General features: G+C 43.2%; 1 protein-coding gene across 6 annotated transcripts; it reads left to right on the top strand.

The window, feature by feature from the left end:
* Positions 1–6,176: 6,176 nt before the first annotated feature.
* On the top strand, positions 6,177–14,904 carry RNF6 (ring finger protein 6). 6 transcript variants are annotated; one of them, XM_038145714.1, is made up of 5 exons: positions 6,177–6,323; positions 9,062–9,300; positions 9,971–10,183; positions 10,680–10,787; positions 12,089–14,904. In XM_038145714.1, exons 3-5 carry the CDS (start codon positions 9,991–9,993, stop codon positions 13,798–13,800), a joined length of 2,013 nt encoding a protein of 670 aa, XP_038001642.1. In that variant the 5' UTR covers positions 6,177–6,323; positions 9,062–9,300; positions 9,971–9,990; the 3' UTR covers positions 13,801–14,904. The 6 variants fall into 6 exon arrangements, with proteins under 6 accessions (XP_038001642.1, XP_038001650.1, XP_038001613.1 ...); XM_038145695.1 differs by having other exon boundaries at positions 6,215–6,592; XM_038145704.1 differs by lacking the exon at positions 6,177–6,323 and adding an exon at positions 7,304–8,692.
* The last annotated feature ends 3,413 nt before the right edge of the window (positions 14,905–18,317 follow it).

Here is an 18,317-nt window from a genome sequence, read left to right as displayed (position 1 = left end):
CCGCAAACGGACGTCGCAAACCGCGGGCACCTCCCCGGCCGCGGGCAGCGCACCACGTGGAAGGGGCCGTCCCGGCGTGCCTTGCGGGCGCAGCCGCACGCCGGGAGGTGTAGTACAGGCGGAGGGGGCAGAGGCCCGGCCGCGCTGCATGCCGGGAGCTGTAGTTCGCGGGCCGGGCACGGGGCCCGCCATCAGCAGCCACCGCGACCAACGCTCGGTCCCTTCCCGGAGCCTTGGCCGTGGTGAATATCCCGGCCCCCGCCGCGATCCAGGCTGGCGAGAGCAGACGCGGTTGGTCGCTGCTGCTCTGAGCATCTCTTAGCATCGCTGTAATTAAGACGATTTCACGACTGTGAACATGGACAAAATCAGAGAATCGCAGAATATTTTGAGTTGGACGGGGTCCATTAGGTTCATCGAGTCCAGCTCCTGGCCCTGCACAGGACCATCCTCAAGAGTCACACCATGGACCTGGGAGAGTTGTCCAAGACTTCTTGAGCTCTGTCAGGCTGGTGCTGTGCCCACCTCTCTGGGGAGCCTGTGCCAGTGCCCAGCCACACCCTGGGTGAAGAACCTTTTTCTAATATCCAGTCTAAACCTCCTCTAACACAGCTTCAGGTCATTCCTTCAGGTCCTGTCACTGGCACTACAGAGCAGAGATCAGTGCCTGCTCCCCTTTCTTCCTCCATGGGGAAGTTGCTGACTGCAATGAGGTCTGTCCTCAGTTTCCTCTGCTCCAGGCTGAACAGACCAAGTGATCTCAGCCACTGCTTCCCCATCTTGGTTGCCTTGCTTTGGACACTTTCTAATAGCTTAATGTCTTATATTGTGGTGTCCCAGGCTGCTCACAGCACTTAAGACACAGATGGATGTCTCAGCACTGTGAGCAGCACCTTCTCTGTGTGGCTGCCAAGATCAGTCGGGATGTAAGATAGAAACTGTTGTGTTTAGCAAGGCGCTTGCATGCGACCAGTAACTGGGCATTTCCCAATTCCTCTCCTTGGCTGACAGAGCCAGAGTCACCCACCCAACACAATGATTTTGTAGAACAGGCAGCTTGGAACTAAACTAAAGCTATAGCAATCTTTCTACTTACAGCCCAGCTTTTGGCATTTTTAATAGTCATGCACGAATGCTTCAGGTTTCATGTCAAGAATGCAGCACATTCAGTAAATAAGTAGGCACTCAAATCCCCTAACTTAGAGATATCATAGAATGTGAGGGCTCCTGAAAGAAGCAACAACATTCTGGAATCATCTAAAATAATTTCAATTTTCAATTACAAATCTCAATTTTCATTTACACATTAGCACTGATCCCTGAAAACTGGGGATTGTGCCTGCTTCCCAAGCTGGCATCACTCAATCAGACTCATGTCAGATGCCCACAGCTGGACTTTCAGCACGTTGCTATGTAGTTGTTAGGGTATTACGTTGAATAAAGCAATTAAGCATATGTTACAAAAAATAAGTGCAATTGAGAGAAGCAGAAAAATTACCCTTTATTTGCCCAGCAATTCAACTAAACTTTACAAGAACATTGCCCAGCACTTCACTATACCAACCAAACAGAAACAGGTCAGGGCAACCCAGCAGAGATCAAACAATCTGGAAGATGCCATCCACCTCACAAAGTTCATCCATCTCAGCCTCATCTCTGCTTTCAGGGACTGCTTGGCTTTGGGGACTTTCAGGGACAATAAGGAACCAAGCTTGCATGGCCAAACCCAACATGGACAGTACCTCTGGCCTGCTCACTACCCTCCATCCTATCAGCAGGGGAGGTAGCAATAACCACACTTCTGTAACTTTGTACTCTTCTTTGTGTTATTAATCACTTTTTTTGTGGAGGCAATGAACATCCAAACTCCTCCACATGGATCCAATTACTGCATGGTAATTGATGGTTGGGATTAGTTCGTCCTGAGCTGAAACATTGCAGGGTGTGGAAGTCAAACAATGTCTGCTAGAAAGGAAAGAGATCATGAAGGAAAGCAAAAACAGACAATCCAGACTCATTTTCTGATGACCTGTGCTATGTTTCACATTTGCATAAAACATTTGGAAAGAATTCCATACTTTGACAAACTCTGAGAAATCAAAACCACAACCGAGATACCTTCTTTTTCAGATTGTTGGTCCTTTTGTAAGAATATTTACAAGTTTGCTTGAATGTTTCTTTCCTTAATTTTACATACCGTTTGAATTGTATGCCTTCTAGAACAAATGTCGCTGTAAATCTGCTGTACCTTCCCTCTGTTTTCACTTTAGGTACTTGCACTGAAACCAGTGTTTGAGTTTACCAATTCAGACGTATGGTCCCCAACTCAAGAGGTATTTGAAACAGAAACCACACAGTTTTACAGTGACTTCTGTGAGCCAGAGAGAAGTTTGATAAGAGGATCCATGTTTCCCCCTTAAAGAATTTCCTACCAAGGTCATTGCCATAGAAATCAAGAAAGAGAGAAGGATAAATTAGAGAAATCTGCAACTGTCTATTTCAATAAGCACTTTGTTTGTCTTTCCTGACCAATGAGTAAAGTGTCAACTTATGAGTTTTGTAAGAATGTATAAAAAGCATGCATACTATAATAAAAATGGGTTTGAAGCCTTCTGAAAATCGAGTGTTGCTTTGTATTATGACCATCTCAACTACGACATTGGAGCATCAATAATGAAAGCAAAGCTGGTTTTGGGAGGAGTGTGTGTTTGTGTGCTTGTGGCCACAGTGTTAGTGCTAGAGTCAAAGTTTGTGAAGCAAAGCTTACAGCTGGGAAATGTACAACGAGCTACTTGCTCTTTGTTTTGCAGTCTTCAAAAATAGAATAAAAATAAAGAAAAGTAAACTTTAATATTTTTGCTTTCTCATCTTTGTCTTTTATAAGTAGATAACTTACAACACTCTCCCCATGCCATTAGGGTGTCTGCTCATTTCACTTATTAATTTGCCTAATTTGAGCATACTTTTGCTTTTCAGAAAGCTTTTCATGAAACTGTAGCTACCTGCTAAAATTTTCCCATATCCCTGTAGAGACATTCTTTAGTGGTGACTGAGGTGTTCCCAACTTGGTATTGACTGAAAAAGTGCAGTCCTGCTAAGTGCTATACATCTTCCATTTTTTGTTTAGTCCTGGGAAAGCTGAACGCAAGACAATAATGTGGTGGTACTTTTTCCTTTTCCGTATGTGAAGAAAAACTAACTGTCATACTTGCACAGTATGAGTATTTTTTCAGAAACCTTGCAATTTTTATATGCAGATGAGTGAGCTGAGTAGTGGCAGGACTTAAAAAAGCATTTTATTTAATACACATAAGTAAAGTGCTGATTCTACACATAGTTTCCTACGTAAAGCAATGTGTTGGGATTTTTTCCATTCAACTATATTTTACTATAAAATTGATCTAACAAAGCATCCTAGATTCTGGCTGGAGTGCAAGCTACTAACAAAGATACATCATTCCTTTGGATCCAGGTGCTATATAGGAGAGTTGTGCTTGCATTCAGTGAAACATCTGTTTGCCAGACTTGGGACCACCTACCCTATGTTATGCTCCTGACAGAGATTCAGTTGTCACCATCCCTGGAGGTATTTAAAAACATGCAGAAGTGGCACTTGGGGACATGGTTTACTGGGGGACTTGGTAGTGCTGTGTTAGTGGTTTGGACTGGATTTTAAAAGTCTTTTCCAAATGAAGTGATTCTCTGATTCTGCCTCTGCAAACCTTGAAAATTCAGACTATGAACTCATGGTTACTTTTGTTCCTGAGAAAAGTCCTGCCTGAGGAGAAATAAACCATGAAATTAAATATTACTTTATATTTTTGTAATATAATCATAGAATCATTAAGGTTGGAAGGGACCTCCAGATGATATCTAGGACAACATCCTGCTCAGAGCAGGGCTACTCTTAAATTCAGGTTGTGTGAGGTTTTTTCCACTCAAGCCTCTATGGAGGGAGATTCCATAGTCTTTCTGAACCTGACTATCCTCCAGGTGAATTTTTCTGTCTTTTTCTCAATACAAATCCTGCCTGTGTCTTTTCAGTAAGCTCCTTGTCAGTATTGGCAGGCTGCCCATTATTCCAGCTCGAAGAAGTCCTAGGGCCCACACAGCCTCTCTCACACAGCGAGTGCTCCAGCCCCATGACCATCTTAGTGCACTCAGCAGAACTCACTCCAATTCATCAGGAATTTTCCATATCAGGATTGTTCTACTGGAGACCCCCAAACTGGGCATCGTATTCCACACGCAGGCAAACAAAAGCCATGTAAAGGGAAGTAGTCACGTGCTGATAATCAATTTTCTGTGTTCATAGGATCACAGAATGGGTCAGGTTGGAAGGGACCACAATGGTCATCTGGTCCAACTTCCCAGCTCAAGCAGGGTCCCTTAGAACACATTAACCAGGGTTGTGTCCAGACAACTTTTTGACTATCTCCAGTGAAGGAGACTCCACAACCCCTCTCAGCAGCCTATCCCACTGCTCAGTCATCTGCACAGTAAAAAAGTTCTTCCTCATGTCAGGTACATTGTTCTGTGCATCAGTTTCTAAGGGCCCATTGCACTTTGTTGTATTGCTCAGCATCACCAAAAGTGCTCCATCCTTTTGCCACACTATATACATTGAATGTTGGAACCCTGCATGCTGAGAATAGGGCTACTTTCTAAAGAACCTAAAAGACGGAACAATCTTATTAAATCCAGGTTCTCAAATTCTTTATTTCAAAACTTAGTAATTGCCTGAGGTTTGCTGCCCTCCACAGGCTATTTTTATTATAGTTGCAAAGAGAGTGTTTCACTGTGGACAGCACTGCTACAGTGCAATAATATTCTAAAAAAGATCTACTCTTGTCATTTTGTATTAACAAGACAACATAAAATGAACAAGTACTTTACTTAGTTATAGTGTGCTGGTGTGAAACATCACTATGAACAGGACATGGAAACCAAATTCTGCACTGGAAAACAGGTCAGTGGAAAATAAACTAATTCAGTGTAAGGTTTTGATATAGAAATATGCGTTTATTCACCCATCTAAATCATAACTTCCTTCTGGATGAACAGTCTGTATGTGGGCTTGATCCCAGAGAAGATGTTTTGTTTCACTGTGGAACAATGATTAGTAAAAGTAGACTGTGAGAGGAAAAGAATAAAAAACCATAACTGTATCAAGATATATAGATATATAGATATATAGATAGAGAGAGTATATATACTCTGACTTTTATTGTGAAAATAAATTTGATCTTCAGGAAGGACATATTTTAATTGCTTCAGGCCAGGTGAAGCATAATAGAATACTAATTATTTATACTGCGGCAAGGCACATGTAAAAGAAAGAGGTTGCCATTTTCTGAATGCAGTGAGCAAAGAGTAGTTCCTGATCTGGCCTCGGTGGTAAGAATCTGTCCCATGTCAGTTTGTCCCATGGAAACCACCTAATGGCAGAACAGGAATGTAAACCACCACCAAACCTAAACATGATACTTGTGCAAACTCTTTTCCTTAAGCAGAATAAAGAAATCCTGGGTGTGCTGCGAAAGCATCTTCCCGGACAGCGGCCTTCCTCTAGCTCCTCATCCATTACTGAGGGCGCTCCTTTGTACGAGACCAGTCGTACAGAAAACACCCAAACTCTTGTTTATTTTAGCTTGAACACAAGAGCAGCTTGGACACGAGAAGGACGAGGTACAGGTTTCACACCGAAGCACCCTCCTGGCGAAATCCCCTCATTGTGCCGATTCAGGGAGCTTGTGCGAGGTGTGTCGAGACAAACCCGCACAAGCAGCTCAGGGCGCACGCTGCAGGCGCCCTCAGTGCGTCCGCAACTAAAACCGGCAAAATGTTGTGACAGGTTCCGCGTCTCGCGTGGGACAACTTCTACCCAAGGCTCTGCAAATGGAAATCACTAAAATCGCGGCTTGAGACAGGGGACGGCACCCAGCAATTATTTTCTGAATTATTTTACAAGAAGTTCAGTGGGAGATTCCTGCAGAAGGAAACGTAAACAAAAAGGGAAGAAAGGGAGGCAGAGTCACGGAAGAAGGAAGAGCGTCCCATTTAAAACGGCAGGAAGGCTGGCAAGGAGGGAGCAGAGGGAAAAGCCACTCCATAATCAATCTCGTTCCTTACGTAAGGCGGCACAAAGTGCCAAACGCGCCTGCGCACTGGGGGGCGGGGCTCGCGGCGGGGGCCACCCCCCCCCTCTCTCGCGCACGGAACCTGCGCCGGCGGTGCCGGCAGCTACCCGGACCGCAATCGGTGCTGGAGCCGGCAGCCGGACGGCAATTGGAGCAGGAGCGCGCCCCGCTCGCACCAGCAGGGTCGGTGTCCCGGCGGGGGCGGCTGCCGCTGCCGCCGGGAGGGACGGGGCGCGCAGCGGGCCTGAGCCGGCCGGTCCGCACCGCCGCCTGCAGCAGGCAGGGACGGGCTGTGGGGTTTTGCCGGCCGCGCTCTCGGCAGGCTTCCCCCCACCGGGGCAGGCGGCGGCACGGGCGCCTCCCCAGTTTGCCGCAGCGGGTGACGCGGCCCGCCGCGGGCAGGGGAGCCGTGGGCTCGGGCGGCGGCGGAGAGCGTGGGTCCGGCCGGGGCGGTGGGTGTCGGGGCCGGGCCGGGCAGCCCGGGGGGAGCGGGGCGGGAGGGCACGGGCTGCCAGGCGCCGCTGCCATTGGCCGCGGGCCGCGGGCCGGCCGGGACATTGGGCGGGAGCCGCGTCAGTCACGGCGCTCCCGTCCCCCCGGCAACAGGCGGGGGCGGGGCGGGACCGGGCCCGAGGGCTCGATCGGTCCCCGAAGCCCTCGCAGTTCCATGGCCTGGGGTCGCGGCCCGATCCCTGCCCTGGGCGGGGCGGGGCTGGCTCGGCTCTGCCGTCTGGGGGCTCTGCTGCCGGCCTGCGGCGGGGCGGGCGGCCACTGTCGGGCCCTCGGCTTGGGTCGCGCTGGGTGTCCCGGGGGCGGTGTTTTCATTACCTTCTGACTCCCTTTTTCTCTCCTTCCTCCCCTCCTTCGCCAGGCTTCGTGCGTGGGGGTTTCTGGGTTTGGTTTGGGTGTTGTTTTCCTTTTTTTTTTTTAATTTTTTTTTTTTTTATTTTTATTCCCGAAATCGGTGAGATCATCCTGCCTGGAGGCTGTGGTGTGACAGAAATGCTAAATAGCCCTCTAGCTCGGGGAGGCTTCCTCAGTTAAACTCCGTAGTCGCCTTGCAGTCAGGTGGTAGTCTTTCAGCAAATGAGTACGTAATTGAACCGGGGACAGTTTCAGTACAAGCTGAAACTTAAAAGCGTAAGGTATACACTTACTATTAAAAAATAGTCGTAAACCTTAAAGAATGGGCTAGAGTAATCATGAATTAAGGTCTAAAGGAGTAAGTCTTAGGTTGAAAATGCTAGAGAACGTAAGGTGTTGGCATGCGACTCCTACCTCTTTGCAAAGGAAGAGTATTCCAAGTTATAACTGGATTTCGATTTCAGTTTTTTGCATTTTACTAGTTGATACCCTTCCGCTTTTCAATACCCAGAAATATTCTAGTGCAATGTATTTCATTTTTGATGCAGTTAATACCCTTCAACTTAAACAACTAAAACATTTTAGGTGCCAAAGTACTTAGTTTTGATGGCATTTGATAAATAGGGATAGTAGTTGTCATCCGTGGAGTTATGTTAAACAGATGGGACAACCGAGCACTTCACACTCCTTACTGTTTCTAAGTGAGTCATTCAAGGAGTGTGACTAATCATCCTACCATACAGTTGTCAACAAAAGAGTATTTTTTTTCCCCTTAACTACCCACAAAATCGAAGAGATGTCCAGATTTTCTGTGGATAACTGATAACTAAAGAACCTTTCTTTTGAACAACACTTTAAATTTAGATTGAGGGGGACTACGTGGACTTCTTCTCTTAAGAATATATGTGGAATTTTCTTCTGTGCAGTGGTACAGTGATGTACCTGGGAAGTCGGTTAACTTCGAATGGTCATTGTCGGGCAAGCGGCCACATGTTGTTTTAAGGCATTTGTCTAAATGACAACCTCACGTGAAACTGAATTGATTTTATCAATCCTCGTTCCCCCTCTCCCCGCCGCACCTGTGTCAAGCTGTAAGTCCCCTTGGACAGAGACACTGCAGTGTTCAGCGCAGTCTGGATTGGGGATTTTCATGGTAATAGTGTTAATTAGGTAGTTTTCAGGCTGGGTGTTGCCAAGGTAATGATAGTGCTGACTGGGGGGTTGGGTGGGAACTGCTTTTGTTGTGAGGAAACAAACTCAAACAAACGGGGTAGTAAGAGGAAGAGCTGGATGAGAAATTTGTGTTTAGAAGTGTGATACGAGAAGTGACCTGATTTGAACATAGCCCTTGTGGGAAATCGAAGTCAGCAGTTATCTACAGCTTGTGAGGCTGAGCCAAGAGGACAACATTGATTAAAAAGAAAAAATACTATGGGAGTGGAAAATGTCTTGAAGGGAAGATACTCAGATTTAATTTCTTTAAGTTGAATGGGTTAGAGCTGGGAGAGAAGATTTTAAATGCACCAAAATGTAGTGTTGGATACAGGAGGAAGATGGTTGATTTGGAAGAAGTGTGTTTAGAAGTGCAGTTACCTGGGACAGGGGCTGGTGGGGGGAAGTAACATGAGGTGTGGAAATAATGAAACCAAGGATACATCAGAGTGGATCCCACAAAGAACGTAAGAAAGGTATATTAATTGTATGCCAGCTTCTGCTGTTGACAAATACATTTTTTGATTTTTTTGTATCTGTTTGCAGTGTTGCTAAAGATTTGCTTTTTTTTTAAATGTATTTCCAGTAGTTGGTTTGGTGTGTTTGTTGTCTCATCACCTGTCCTGTGAAGACTAATTATTGATCAGGAGTGTGCTTAGAATGCTGTTTTCCGTGTTTTCCCTGTGATCTAAACTTGAAGTGACTTTTATGTGGGTGTAAATTGACAAAAAAGCAAACAAATAAAACAGAAAGGCATTTACCCACCTGCAAGCAGGTTGGGGCTTCTCTAGCCTGATGATCTCTGTAGAGAAGTGATCTCTTTTTTCTGGTGTTTGCCTCAGCAGGTGTTACAGGTGCCTTTTGTTAAACAGGAAGCACAATTGAAAGGACACTTTATCGTCTTTCAAATAGAGAGTGGAAGAACAGGTTTCCTTTAGAAAATAGGAAAGTTGAGGAGTGGTCTGAGGATTGAGTCCTAACCAGAGGGAGGTGGTAATGACACAGAAATCAATGGACATGATGCCTCTTTGACACTGGAAGGTTATTCTTGCCTAACAGTGTGGTCCCACTGGTTCAGTATTTGGTAAGTGATGAAGAACTGTGGCAAAAGTACAGCCCATCCCTTTTACCCCGTATTCTGGAGATAGATGTCACTTTGCTAACTAATCCTTGTATTAGAGAATGCAAGGAAAATATACAAATAATGTAAGAATGTCAGAAGAGTCATTCCACCATAAAGAAATATGTAGGCTGTACCACTATGTGATGAAAATATTAATGTAGTCTTATGTTGGGGTTGTCACAAGTCTACACTGGGTAATTGCAGTCCAATAATCAGAAAACCATGTTTTTAGCTATACTTCAGCTTTTGAAATACTCCCCACTGCTGTTATATTTTACTTGAAAGGGCATAAATTTTATGTTAATTCCTTTAACTTTCTAGAATATCATTATTTAGCTAAAAAAACCCCAACCTGTCATTGCATTTTTATTTTAAAGTTGCCATACCAACCAGTATGCCCTTTCAGTGAGGAAGGGGGCTTGAAACTATTTTTCAACAAGCTAGAAGTATTTATATATTTGAATAATAAACTACCCTGTTGTCTTGGCAAATAACATGGAGCTTGGTTCACTTTAATCGTCTTTAGCTATTAATAAACTAATTTATTTGAAAACGCTGGGGATGTTTTACTGCAAATCAGGTAAATACTTCCTGTAATTCCTGGGCAGTCTAATCTTCTGCTTTTATCCAGGACAGCTTGGCATTATCATTATGGATCGCTCCCGACACCGTGCGGGAAATGGCAATGAGCAGGCGCCTTCACGGGAGCGCAGCAGCAACGGAGGTGAGAGACAGCGGCAGCTGGAGCGCCTCAGCAGGGAGGAGGCCTATTACCAGTTCATTAACGAGCTCAACGAGGAGGACTACAGGTTAATGAGGGACCGAAACCTGCTTGGCACTCCTGGTAAGATGTGCATACCTTCAGTAGAAGTGTAGTGGAGTAACTCTCCTGCTGTTAGGCACCACATGGGGTACTGTGACTCAAGCAGCCTGACTTCTGTGGCTTTGTAGAAAGGGAAAAATCCTCCATATGGAACAAATGTATGACACTTCACGTGTATACCAAGATGCTGCATTTGAATGTTCAAACCCAGATAATTAACAATTGGTACATTCAATTATATCTGTTGATGTGTGGTAATTTTGGGGACCTCTGAAGTGTTCCTGAAAGCTGGCATACTGTCAACACATTCAGCATCTTTTTCTTCCACTCCACTACCTACTTCCTCTGATATCTGCATTATGATCTCACATTAGTGCTGTTTTCTTTCTGGTTTCATCAGTTTTGTCTGTCTTCTGAAGATTTTCATTTAGGATAGAAAATGTTATTTCTGCATGGCTGTATAGGGGCAGTAATAGTGTCTTATCTAACAGTGTTATCAAAATGTAAATTAATTCAGGAGAAATAACAGCAGAGGAGTTGCAGCAGCGTTTGGAGGGGGCTAAGGAGCGTCTGACATCACAGTCTGATCTGGATAACAGAGAAGGTGAAGGTAGAACTGTTGGAGGTAAACATTCTTCACTTACATATGTAGAGACCTAGTATGTGGTGCATAAGTAGTGTTCTGTAAAGGTATTTAAGAGAGACTCATTTATCTTTTTTCTTCAATCTGCCTATGGGGATTGTTTAAGAGAGATTTCCTAAGGATACAAAACCAAACTTGAAATACTTGATGAGAACTCGTTTATGTTAATTACAAATTAATTGCTCCTTTTTCCCTCATTGTCCTTTTCTAGTAAATGTAATAGCACAAAAAATACTATTTTTTCAGTTCTTAGAGGTTATTATCATGTATTAGAGCAGTTGGAAATGAAGTTAAGTGGAAAACAGTTAATCTCTCCGCTGTTATGATACTTTTGTTGTTTCATTTTCATTTGTTTTAGTCAAGTGAGTCTTGTGTTTTATGCACTGTCTTCAATTCCCCAGAAATATTGGATTACTTATTTGGCCAATTCTAGTCAGATTTGGGGGAGGAATTGGCACTTCAGAAATGAAGATAAAGTTTTTGGAGGGGAGGTTTCCTGGACACAGAGATGATGGAATAGGGAGAACTTAAATCTGATCCCTTTACGGGAAAATCTTCATTGTGATCATGACAACTGGCCTGCTTTATACACATAGTTAGCCCTAACCACAATACTTGTATCTGTTCCTGAGCATGTAGTTGGAGAAGGCTTGAAAATGGAGCTGTGGGTATTGTAACAGGAAAAGAGTATATTTGCACAAAAGGAGAAAATCTGTTCAAACCATGCATCCCACCCAGACACGTTCCTATGTAAGCTGCTCTAAGTGACCTTGCCTTTGCAGGGGAGTTGAACTAGATTATCTCCAGAGGTTCCTTCCAGCCCTAATGATTCTGTGATCATTTATTCTACTGCTTAATAGGAAACATTTTTTAAAAATGTTTTCCAAAAGAAGAAAAGACTTGTTATTCCTTTTCCTGCTGTATCAAAATGAGTTGTTAAAATATTCCCAAACTGGTAACTTCAGCAAGGGGCAGGTATTGGACAAATAAAAACAGTCTTTAGACCACCTGAATCTGAACACTGGCTCAGAAGAGGCCATCTGGGCATAATAATTTCTCTATGAGTCTGCTGGTGAGACAAAAATTCTAGGTTGATCTGGTAAGTTTTGCTGACATTTTTACATAGAGCATATTTTTGTACATTAGCATAGCAAGTTAGGTGCCCTGCTCCTTACTGTATTTTGTCTGAAGTCAGAGCCCAGCAAGTGAAGAGGATTGGGAGTGCATTGTAGTATGCAGGGCATGCAGTTGTATGAATGTTTGCAATTCTTTGTTTCTCTCAGATTCTGAAGTTCTTGGGGAAAACTCCAACGGCGACTCTTTGCTTGAATGGCTTAACACATTTCGTCGCACAGGGAATGCCACTCGGAGTGGGCAGAGTGGGAACCAAACCTGGAGAGCTGTGAGTCGAACAAATCCAAACAGTGGGGAGTTTCGCTTTAGTCTTGAAATCAATATAAATCACGATCATAACAGTTTGGAAACTTCTGGTGAGGAGTATGTTGATATAGATGCTACCAGACTGTATGTAGAAAGGAGACGCCAGCTAGTTGCCAGTTCAGTAGCCCCACGGACAAGGAGCATGGCTGCAAGAGAGGCAAACAGCGAAGCTGCAAGGACCAGGCTTTTAAGACGTGCCATGGCATTAAGGTCAGAAATAGTCTCTCATGCAGTTTCGGGGAGGCTCAGGAGTAGAACGAGGGAGCTGGCAGGCCAGACAAATAATACTACACGAAACAATTCTGTGGCTGCTGATGAACCAAGAGAAATGCCAGAAAGAGGTACTTCTGCAGGAGTCAGAAGGGGTAGAGCTAGAACTCATGTCCGGATGAATACAAACCAAAGACTAGAGATTTTGCGGCTGAGGTCTACCCTAAGTAGTCGAAGCCGCTCCCCGCTGCAAAGGCAAGGTGATGCTGCTCATTCTGAGGAACGTGGTCAGAGGCAGGATAGAAATGCACAGCAGGTCAACAGAAGTAGGAGACAAACAGCTCAGGCTTCTCCACAGCCTACTGAAGAGCAAGCAAGAGGTAACACTCAGGCTCCCCAGCTTTCCAGTGTAGCCCCATCCTTACGAACAACTTTGGAAGAGGAAGAACCTGGTAGGCCAGTAGCTGCTGCCAGGAGGCACCCAACAATTACACTAGATCTTCAGGTGAGAAGAATTCGTCCTGGAGAAAACAGAGACCGGGACAGCATTGCCAGTAGAACTCGTTCTAGAGTAGGAATGTCAGAAAACACAGTTACCTTTGAAAGTGACAGTGGGGGATTCCGGCGCACGATATCCCGCTCAGAACGCGCAGGTATTCGGACCTACATTAGCACTATACGGATACCTCTTCGTCGGATTTCAGAAACTGGGCTTGGGGAACCTTCATCAGTGGCTCTTCGATCAATCCTTAGACAGATAATGACAGGCTTTGGAGAACTGAGTTCTTTAATGGAAACTGAATCTAATTCAGAAGTGCAAAGAGGAGGTCATCACGTAGCAGATGCACAGAATAACTCAAGTTCAGCAAACAGCAGTGATCCAAGTGGGGTTTTGTCTAGAAATGGACATGCAGTAGATGGCAGCAGGGAAAGAAATGGACAGAGGGGTGGTAGTCAACGCTCTGGGCGCAATCATGAGAACCAAGATAGCAGGCAGTCTCAAGATGCAAACAACCTCGTGGAGAATGGAACACTGCCCATACTTCGACTTGCCCACTTCTTCCTGCTGAATGAGGATGATGATGATGATCGTTTAAGAGGTTTAACCAAAGAGCAGATTGACAATCTTTCTACACGGAACTATGGGGATGTTCACACTGAAAATGAATGGAGTAAAACGTGCAGTGTTTGCATTAATGAATATGCAACAGGGAATAAGCTAAGGCAGTTACCTTGTACGCATGAGTTTCATATTCATTGTATTGATCGCTGGCTTTCTGAAAACTCCACCTGCCCAATTTGTCGGCAGCCAGTTCTGGGGTCTAATGCCACAGATAATGGCTAGAATTGCTTGTACTGCTCAGCACTCAAGGATTTGCTCCTGCTCTGTTATGAGCCAGATGAAATTCATTGACTTAGATATGGGTCCATTTGTGGGGGGAGTTTTGTTAAATTTCTTCAAAAATTATAGAAACTTATCTAAATCTAACAATGTAAATACTATTTTTTCCAAGTGCAGGTCTAGGAGCACACATAGAACCAAATGATATTGGTAAAGTTTATATTTTTTTAGGTAATTTTGTTATGCTAAGCACTTTTGTAAATACAGAAATGCAATAGTTAATCAGTCCTGCTTAATGTATGTTTTTTAACATTGTAATGGACTCGCTTTATTTAGATTACAAAATGTTTCACACAGACCCACCACTGTGTTGAAAAATTAGTGGCTAAATAGCCATTTGTTAGCTTTTTTGTTCTAAGAACAATTTCTTTTACAGAGAGTCTTTTGCTGGACATGTTTGCTAAAGATATTTAAGTTACTTGAAGAGCTCATTTTATTAAACTTTTTTTTTAAACATTGAAATATCCTTTCCGACAACTTGCCAATTTGGTTCTATTTAAAAAATTCTATGGCAGTTTTTGCATGTGGGTTTACACAGTTCTTAACGTTGATGAGTTCTTATTCGGAAGTGGATGAGTTAGTGGCATTATGAAATGTATGTAATTAAATGCTGTCTTTGACAATCTTTGTCTTTTCAGTGCAGACAGCAATCAAATCTGATAATTCCGAGAGGGTGTGTCTTACTTGCTCAAAGAATAAATGAGCACTAAGGAAGCCTTTTTACTCTTCCAAATTAATTAATATTCCTGGGGTTTTAACTGCTTTAGTTTAAAAAGGGGAAACATTTCCTTGACCATTATATTGTCTATAATATGCATGTTTTGGGCATCCTACTCAGAAGATCAAAACAAGACTTTAAGTGCTTTTGTATAGAAATTTAAAGTACACATATAGTGTTAGTCCTCTTGAAACACACCTGAGGACCAAGTGGCAAAAGACACTAAAAAGGACAAAATAAACTTCCCTGAAAATCCCCAGTATCTGTATAATTAGATATTAAACTTTATACCAACGACTTACACTGAAATAAAGTTGCAAGTTAAATAATTGAGGCTTTATGTGAATTACTGTTGAGCCATATCCTGGAGATCAATAAGAAAACTTACTTTTCTTAATGTTCAGTCTCAGTTTTCACTTTTTTCCCTCACTTTTCCCCTCTGTCCCTGGTCTTTTAGTTACTATGGAACATAAAAGCCCAGCTCAAAGCGCTCCAGGGGTTTCTAGAAGCTGCTTGTTACCAAGTTTGTCTTCTGAGCAACCTGCATCTCAGTCCCTGGAGAAATGCAGAATTGTGCACTAATCTGCTGTGTGTATTCTGAGCAGTAGCCAGAGTATTTGAAGTGAACAAGTCCTGCTGCCTTTCTCTGCCTGCAGATAGTGGCCTTGACAAATGTGCTTCTGTACCAGGTGCGTCACTTGGAACACCTGCTCATGATATCCTTCAAGGGTAGCTATAAAATCCCATGTGATTGGATGTCTACTTCAGTTCTCCAAGTGGAAAACTTGTGTCATAAATTCAACAGAAGGGCTTCTTTTCATTCCTGAAAGCAATTCTAAGAAACTCCGTTATGAGATTTAGATGATCTAAGGATATGATTAAGATCTCTTCTGATGTAATTTGTGCTGTTAATTACTGCAGAGGTTTTTGACCCCTCCCTTGAGTGCTTCCTTAGCTGCAGTGAAGAGTGAGGAGATATAAATGTGATTATAAGAGCTAGCTTTTTTTTTTTTTTTTGACTTCTTTTTTTCTTTTGCTTCTGTTAGCTGCTGAGGCTGACAGTATATAAATACATACATGTCTTCTGTCACTTCCTTGTTTCCTTATGACTTCCTTTTATATTTGAAATGTGCCTGATCGAAAAGACACATACATAGAAACTTACCTTTGGCTCACTACTGCCTTGCTGGTCAGGTCCTTCAAGGTCCATTTTAACTCTAATCCTTACAACTGCTACACTAATACACTAGAGATGAAGGGGGATTCCCTGTGCCTTTTTTCCATTCTAGTGGGAATTTTGCTGTGTGTAAGAGCACAGTTGATTATATGGCTCAAGATGAGATCATCTGTTACAGGGTATGTTTAACTGAGCTGCTAAGTGGAATATCCCAAAGCACAGTGAGAGCTTTCTGTAGAAATTGAAGGCTATGGGAAAAGAAACATTAAGCCTCCACACATGAGAGTTGTCAAGTATTTCCCCTCCATTGAGAAGCATGTAATTTGTTACTCAGCTTTCCCAAGATACTGTGTTAATTGCACCAATTAAATCATAGTGATTCAGTTTGGTATTGGCTTCTGTTACCTCCATTTCTGTGATAAAACTTCAGTTCTCTGCCACCCCCACCCTCCAAACACTTTTTTTTTTTACCTTGTCCTTTGGTGACATTAAGAAACATTATTTATTTATATGGGAATAAATGGAAATATGTGGGCAGAATTTTACAAAAAATTCATTTTAAATGAAATATTAAATGAAGTTCAACTAGTAGCACTAATCCAAAGCCTGTAGAAGGCCTTAATGTGGAAAATGACCAAGAGAGCTGCCTTAAACATGATGCCTGCAAGGATAAAGAGAAATATGAGGCTGAATTAATAGATTTTTCTATTTCTTAAATGTGTGATGCTATCTATGACTTTCTAGCTGATATTATGGCCCTTTATGTCTCCCTAATAGTTCCTCTAAAAAATCAGCATGTCAATTGCTGGTCTTCAGAAAGCAAGCATGGGGAAGAAGCAGGAGGAATCAGGTCTGTTTGCAGTTCAAAGGCTGTGATCTCATCAGGATCACAGGCACCTTGGGGGGATAGTTCACACAGCTGGAGTGCTGCAATGGATGGATATGGGCTCTTTAGGAAGGACAGTGATGGGGAGGAGCTGCCTTTTGAGGCCAGCTGAGAGCCAGACCAGCATGGTCCCTGTTGTGGTAGCTGTCTGCTACAGACCACCTGTTCAGAAAAAGAGGCAGGATCTTCTTCAGACAAACAGTGCAGATCATCTCTGGATTATTGTTTCACAAATGAGACACATTTGATTTGTGGTTTGTAGGATTTGCCAGTTCCTGAAGAGGCTTTGAGACCTGACTTTCCTTTTGAATGTACTGACTATAGTGCAGTCTGCAGGATTTTATGGGAGAGAGGGGGCGAATGTCAGAAAGCTCAGGATTATTGTTATCCAGTCATGTACCATGGTTATAACTGGAACTGTGCATACCCAGCTGTGGTCAGAGCAGCATTCAGAACAAAAGACATGGCCATGCTGACAGTGCAGCACTCAGAGATGAGTCTCTACAATTAAAAATATAATTAGCTCTCCTGAGATCCTATGCAGCTAATCTGATTTCAGCCTGCACACAGAAAGCATCAACAACAGGCAAGCACTGCCCAGCACACTGCGGACTTCCCTCCGCCTGCTCATGTTTACAGGGGCAATGGGGTTAGCCCACCTCCCACCTTTTGGACACACAAGGTACCTCGCAACAGAATTTCTGCAATTTCTTTTTTTTTTTTTCTCCTGGGCTTACACTAGACTTTGACTAGTCTGGAAGAGACTTGGAGCAGGTTCACCAGATACTCAGTGCATGTTGCTCTTTGGCATTCACACTTATTCCAGAAGGTGTTTATTCCAGCACTAAATTTATCTTTAGTTTAATGTAAATTGCCTGAAGTGCAAAAATGAAACATATACACACACTAAAACCAAACAAATACAGCTTTGATTTTGTTTTACAGGTTGAACAGCTAAAATGGGATATGTAGGATCACTTTGTCCCATTATTTAAGGCAGTCCTTTTGAAGGCCGAACTTCAGGCATTTATAACCACAGGTGGGGCTCTTGTCCCAAGTAACATGGGACAGATAAATTTTATTGCTTGTACTTCCAAGAAAAGCACTTGAATTGTATGTTGAACTTTTCCATCTCATCAGTAATATTAAGACTTCAACTTGGCCAGTTCCATTGTGATGTATTTCCTTTCACAACCCTGTTTCTACAGTGCTGAGCATCTGACATACCTTGCAGAGCCTGTGAGCTATTTTTGCAGTTCACACACATTTGAGCTACATTAATAATGGCTCACTCTTTACCTTCAGGCATGCGTGCCCAGGAAAGCATATCACGTTGCTATTTTAATACAGAGGTCTTGCCCTTTTCTGACTGAGTAATGCAGGAATAGAGCACTTTGGCTGCTAGTACGATTTCTTTTACTGTATTCTTAAACACATTTTGCATACAGTTTATTCCATTTGTTCAATGTTACCAGCATACATATAAACACTGAAAGAGTAGGAATTGCCAGTAAGCGTATGAGCACACACTGTAGTTAACCTGCATAATGTGTAGCAGTTAACTTGAATATACATAGTGAGAGTAAAGAATCATATTATTTCAGCAAAAGGTCTCTAAAATTTAGCCCTCTCCCTCCATCATTTCAAGGTATCTCCAAGTCTAGACTCATTTTTTTTTT

Source organism: Motacilla alba, chromosome 1 (assembly GCF_015832195.1).
Source record: "Motacilla alba alba isolate MOTALB_02 chromosome 1, Motacilla_alba_V1.0_pri, whole genome shotgun sequence".
Classification (NCBI taxonomy): domain Eukaryota; kingdom Metazoa; phylum Chordata; class Aves; order Passeriformes; family Motacillidae; genus Motacilla; species Motacilla alba.
Note: the sequence above shows the minus strand (reverse complement) of the source record. Positions and strands in the feature narration are given on the sequence as shown.

Bases quoted from the DNA above. Each gene is read 5' to 3' on its own strand.
- RNF6 (XM_038145678.1), top strand. From the start codon at position 8,644: ATGAAACCAAGGATACATCAGAGTGGATCCCACAAAGAACGTAAGAAA. The intron at 10,184-10,679 runs GTAAGATGTGCA...AAATTAATTCAG, and splicing joins AAACCTGCTTGGCACTCCTG to GAGAAATAACAGCAGAGGAG. The intron at 10,788-12,088 runs GTAAACATTCTT...TGTTTCTCTCAG, and splicing joins TGAAGGTAGAACTGTTGGAG to ATTCTGAAGTTCTTGGGGAA.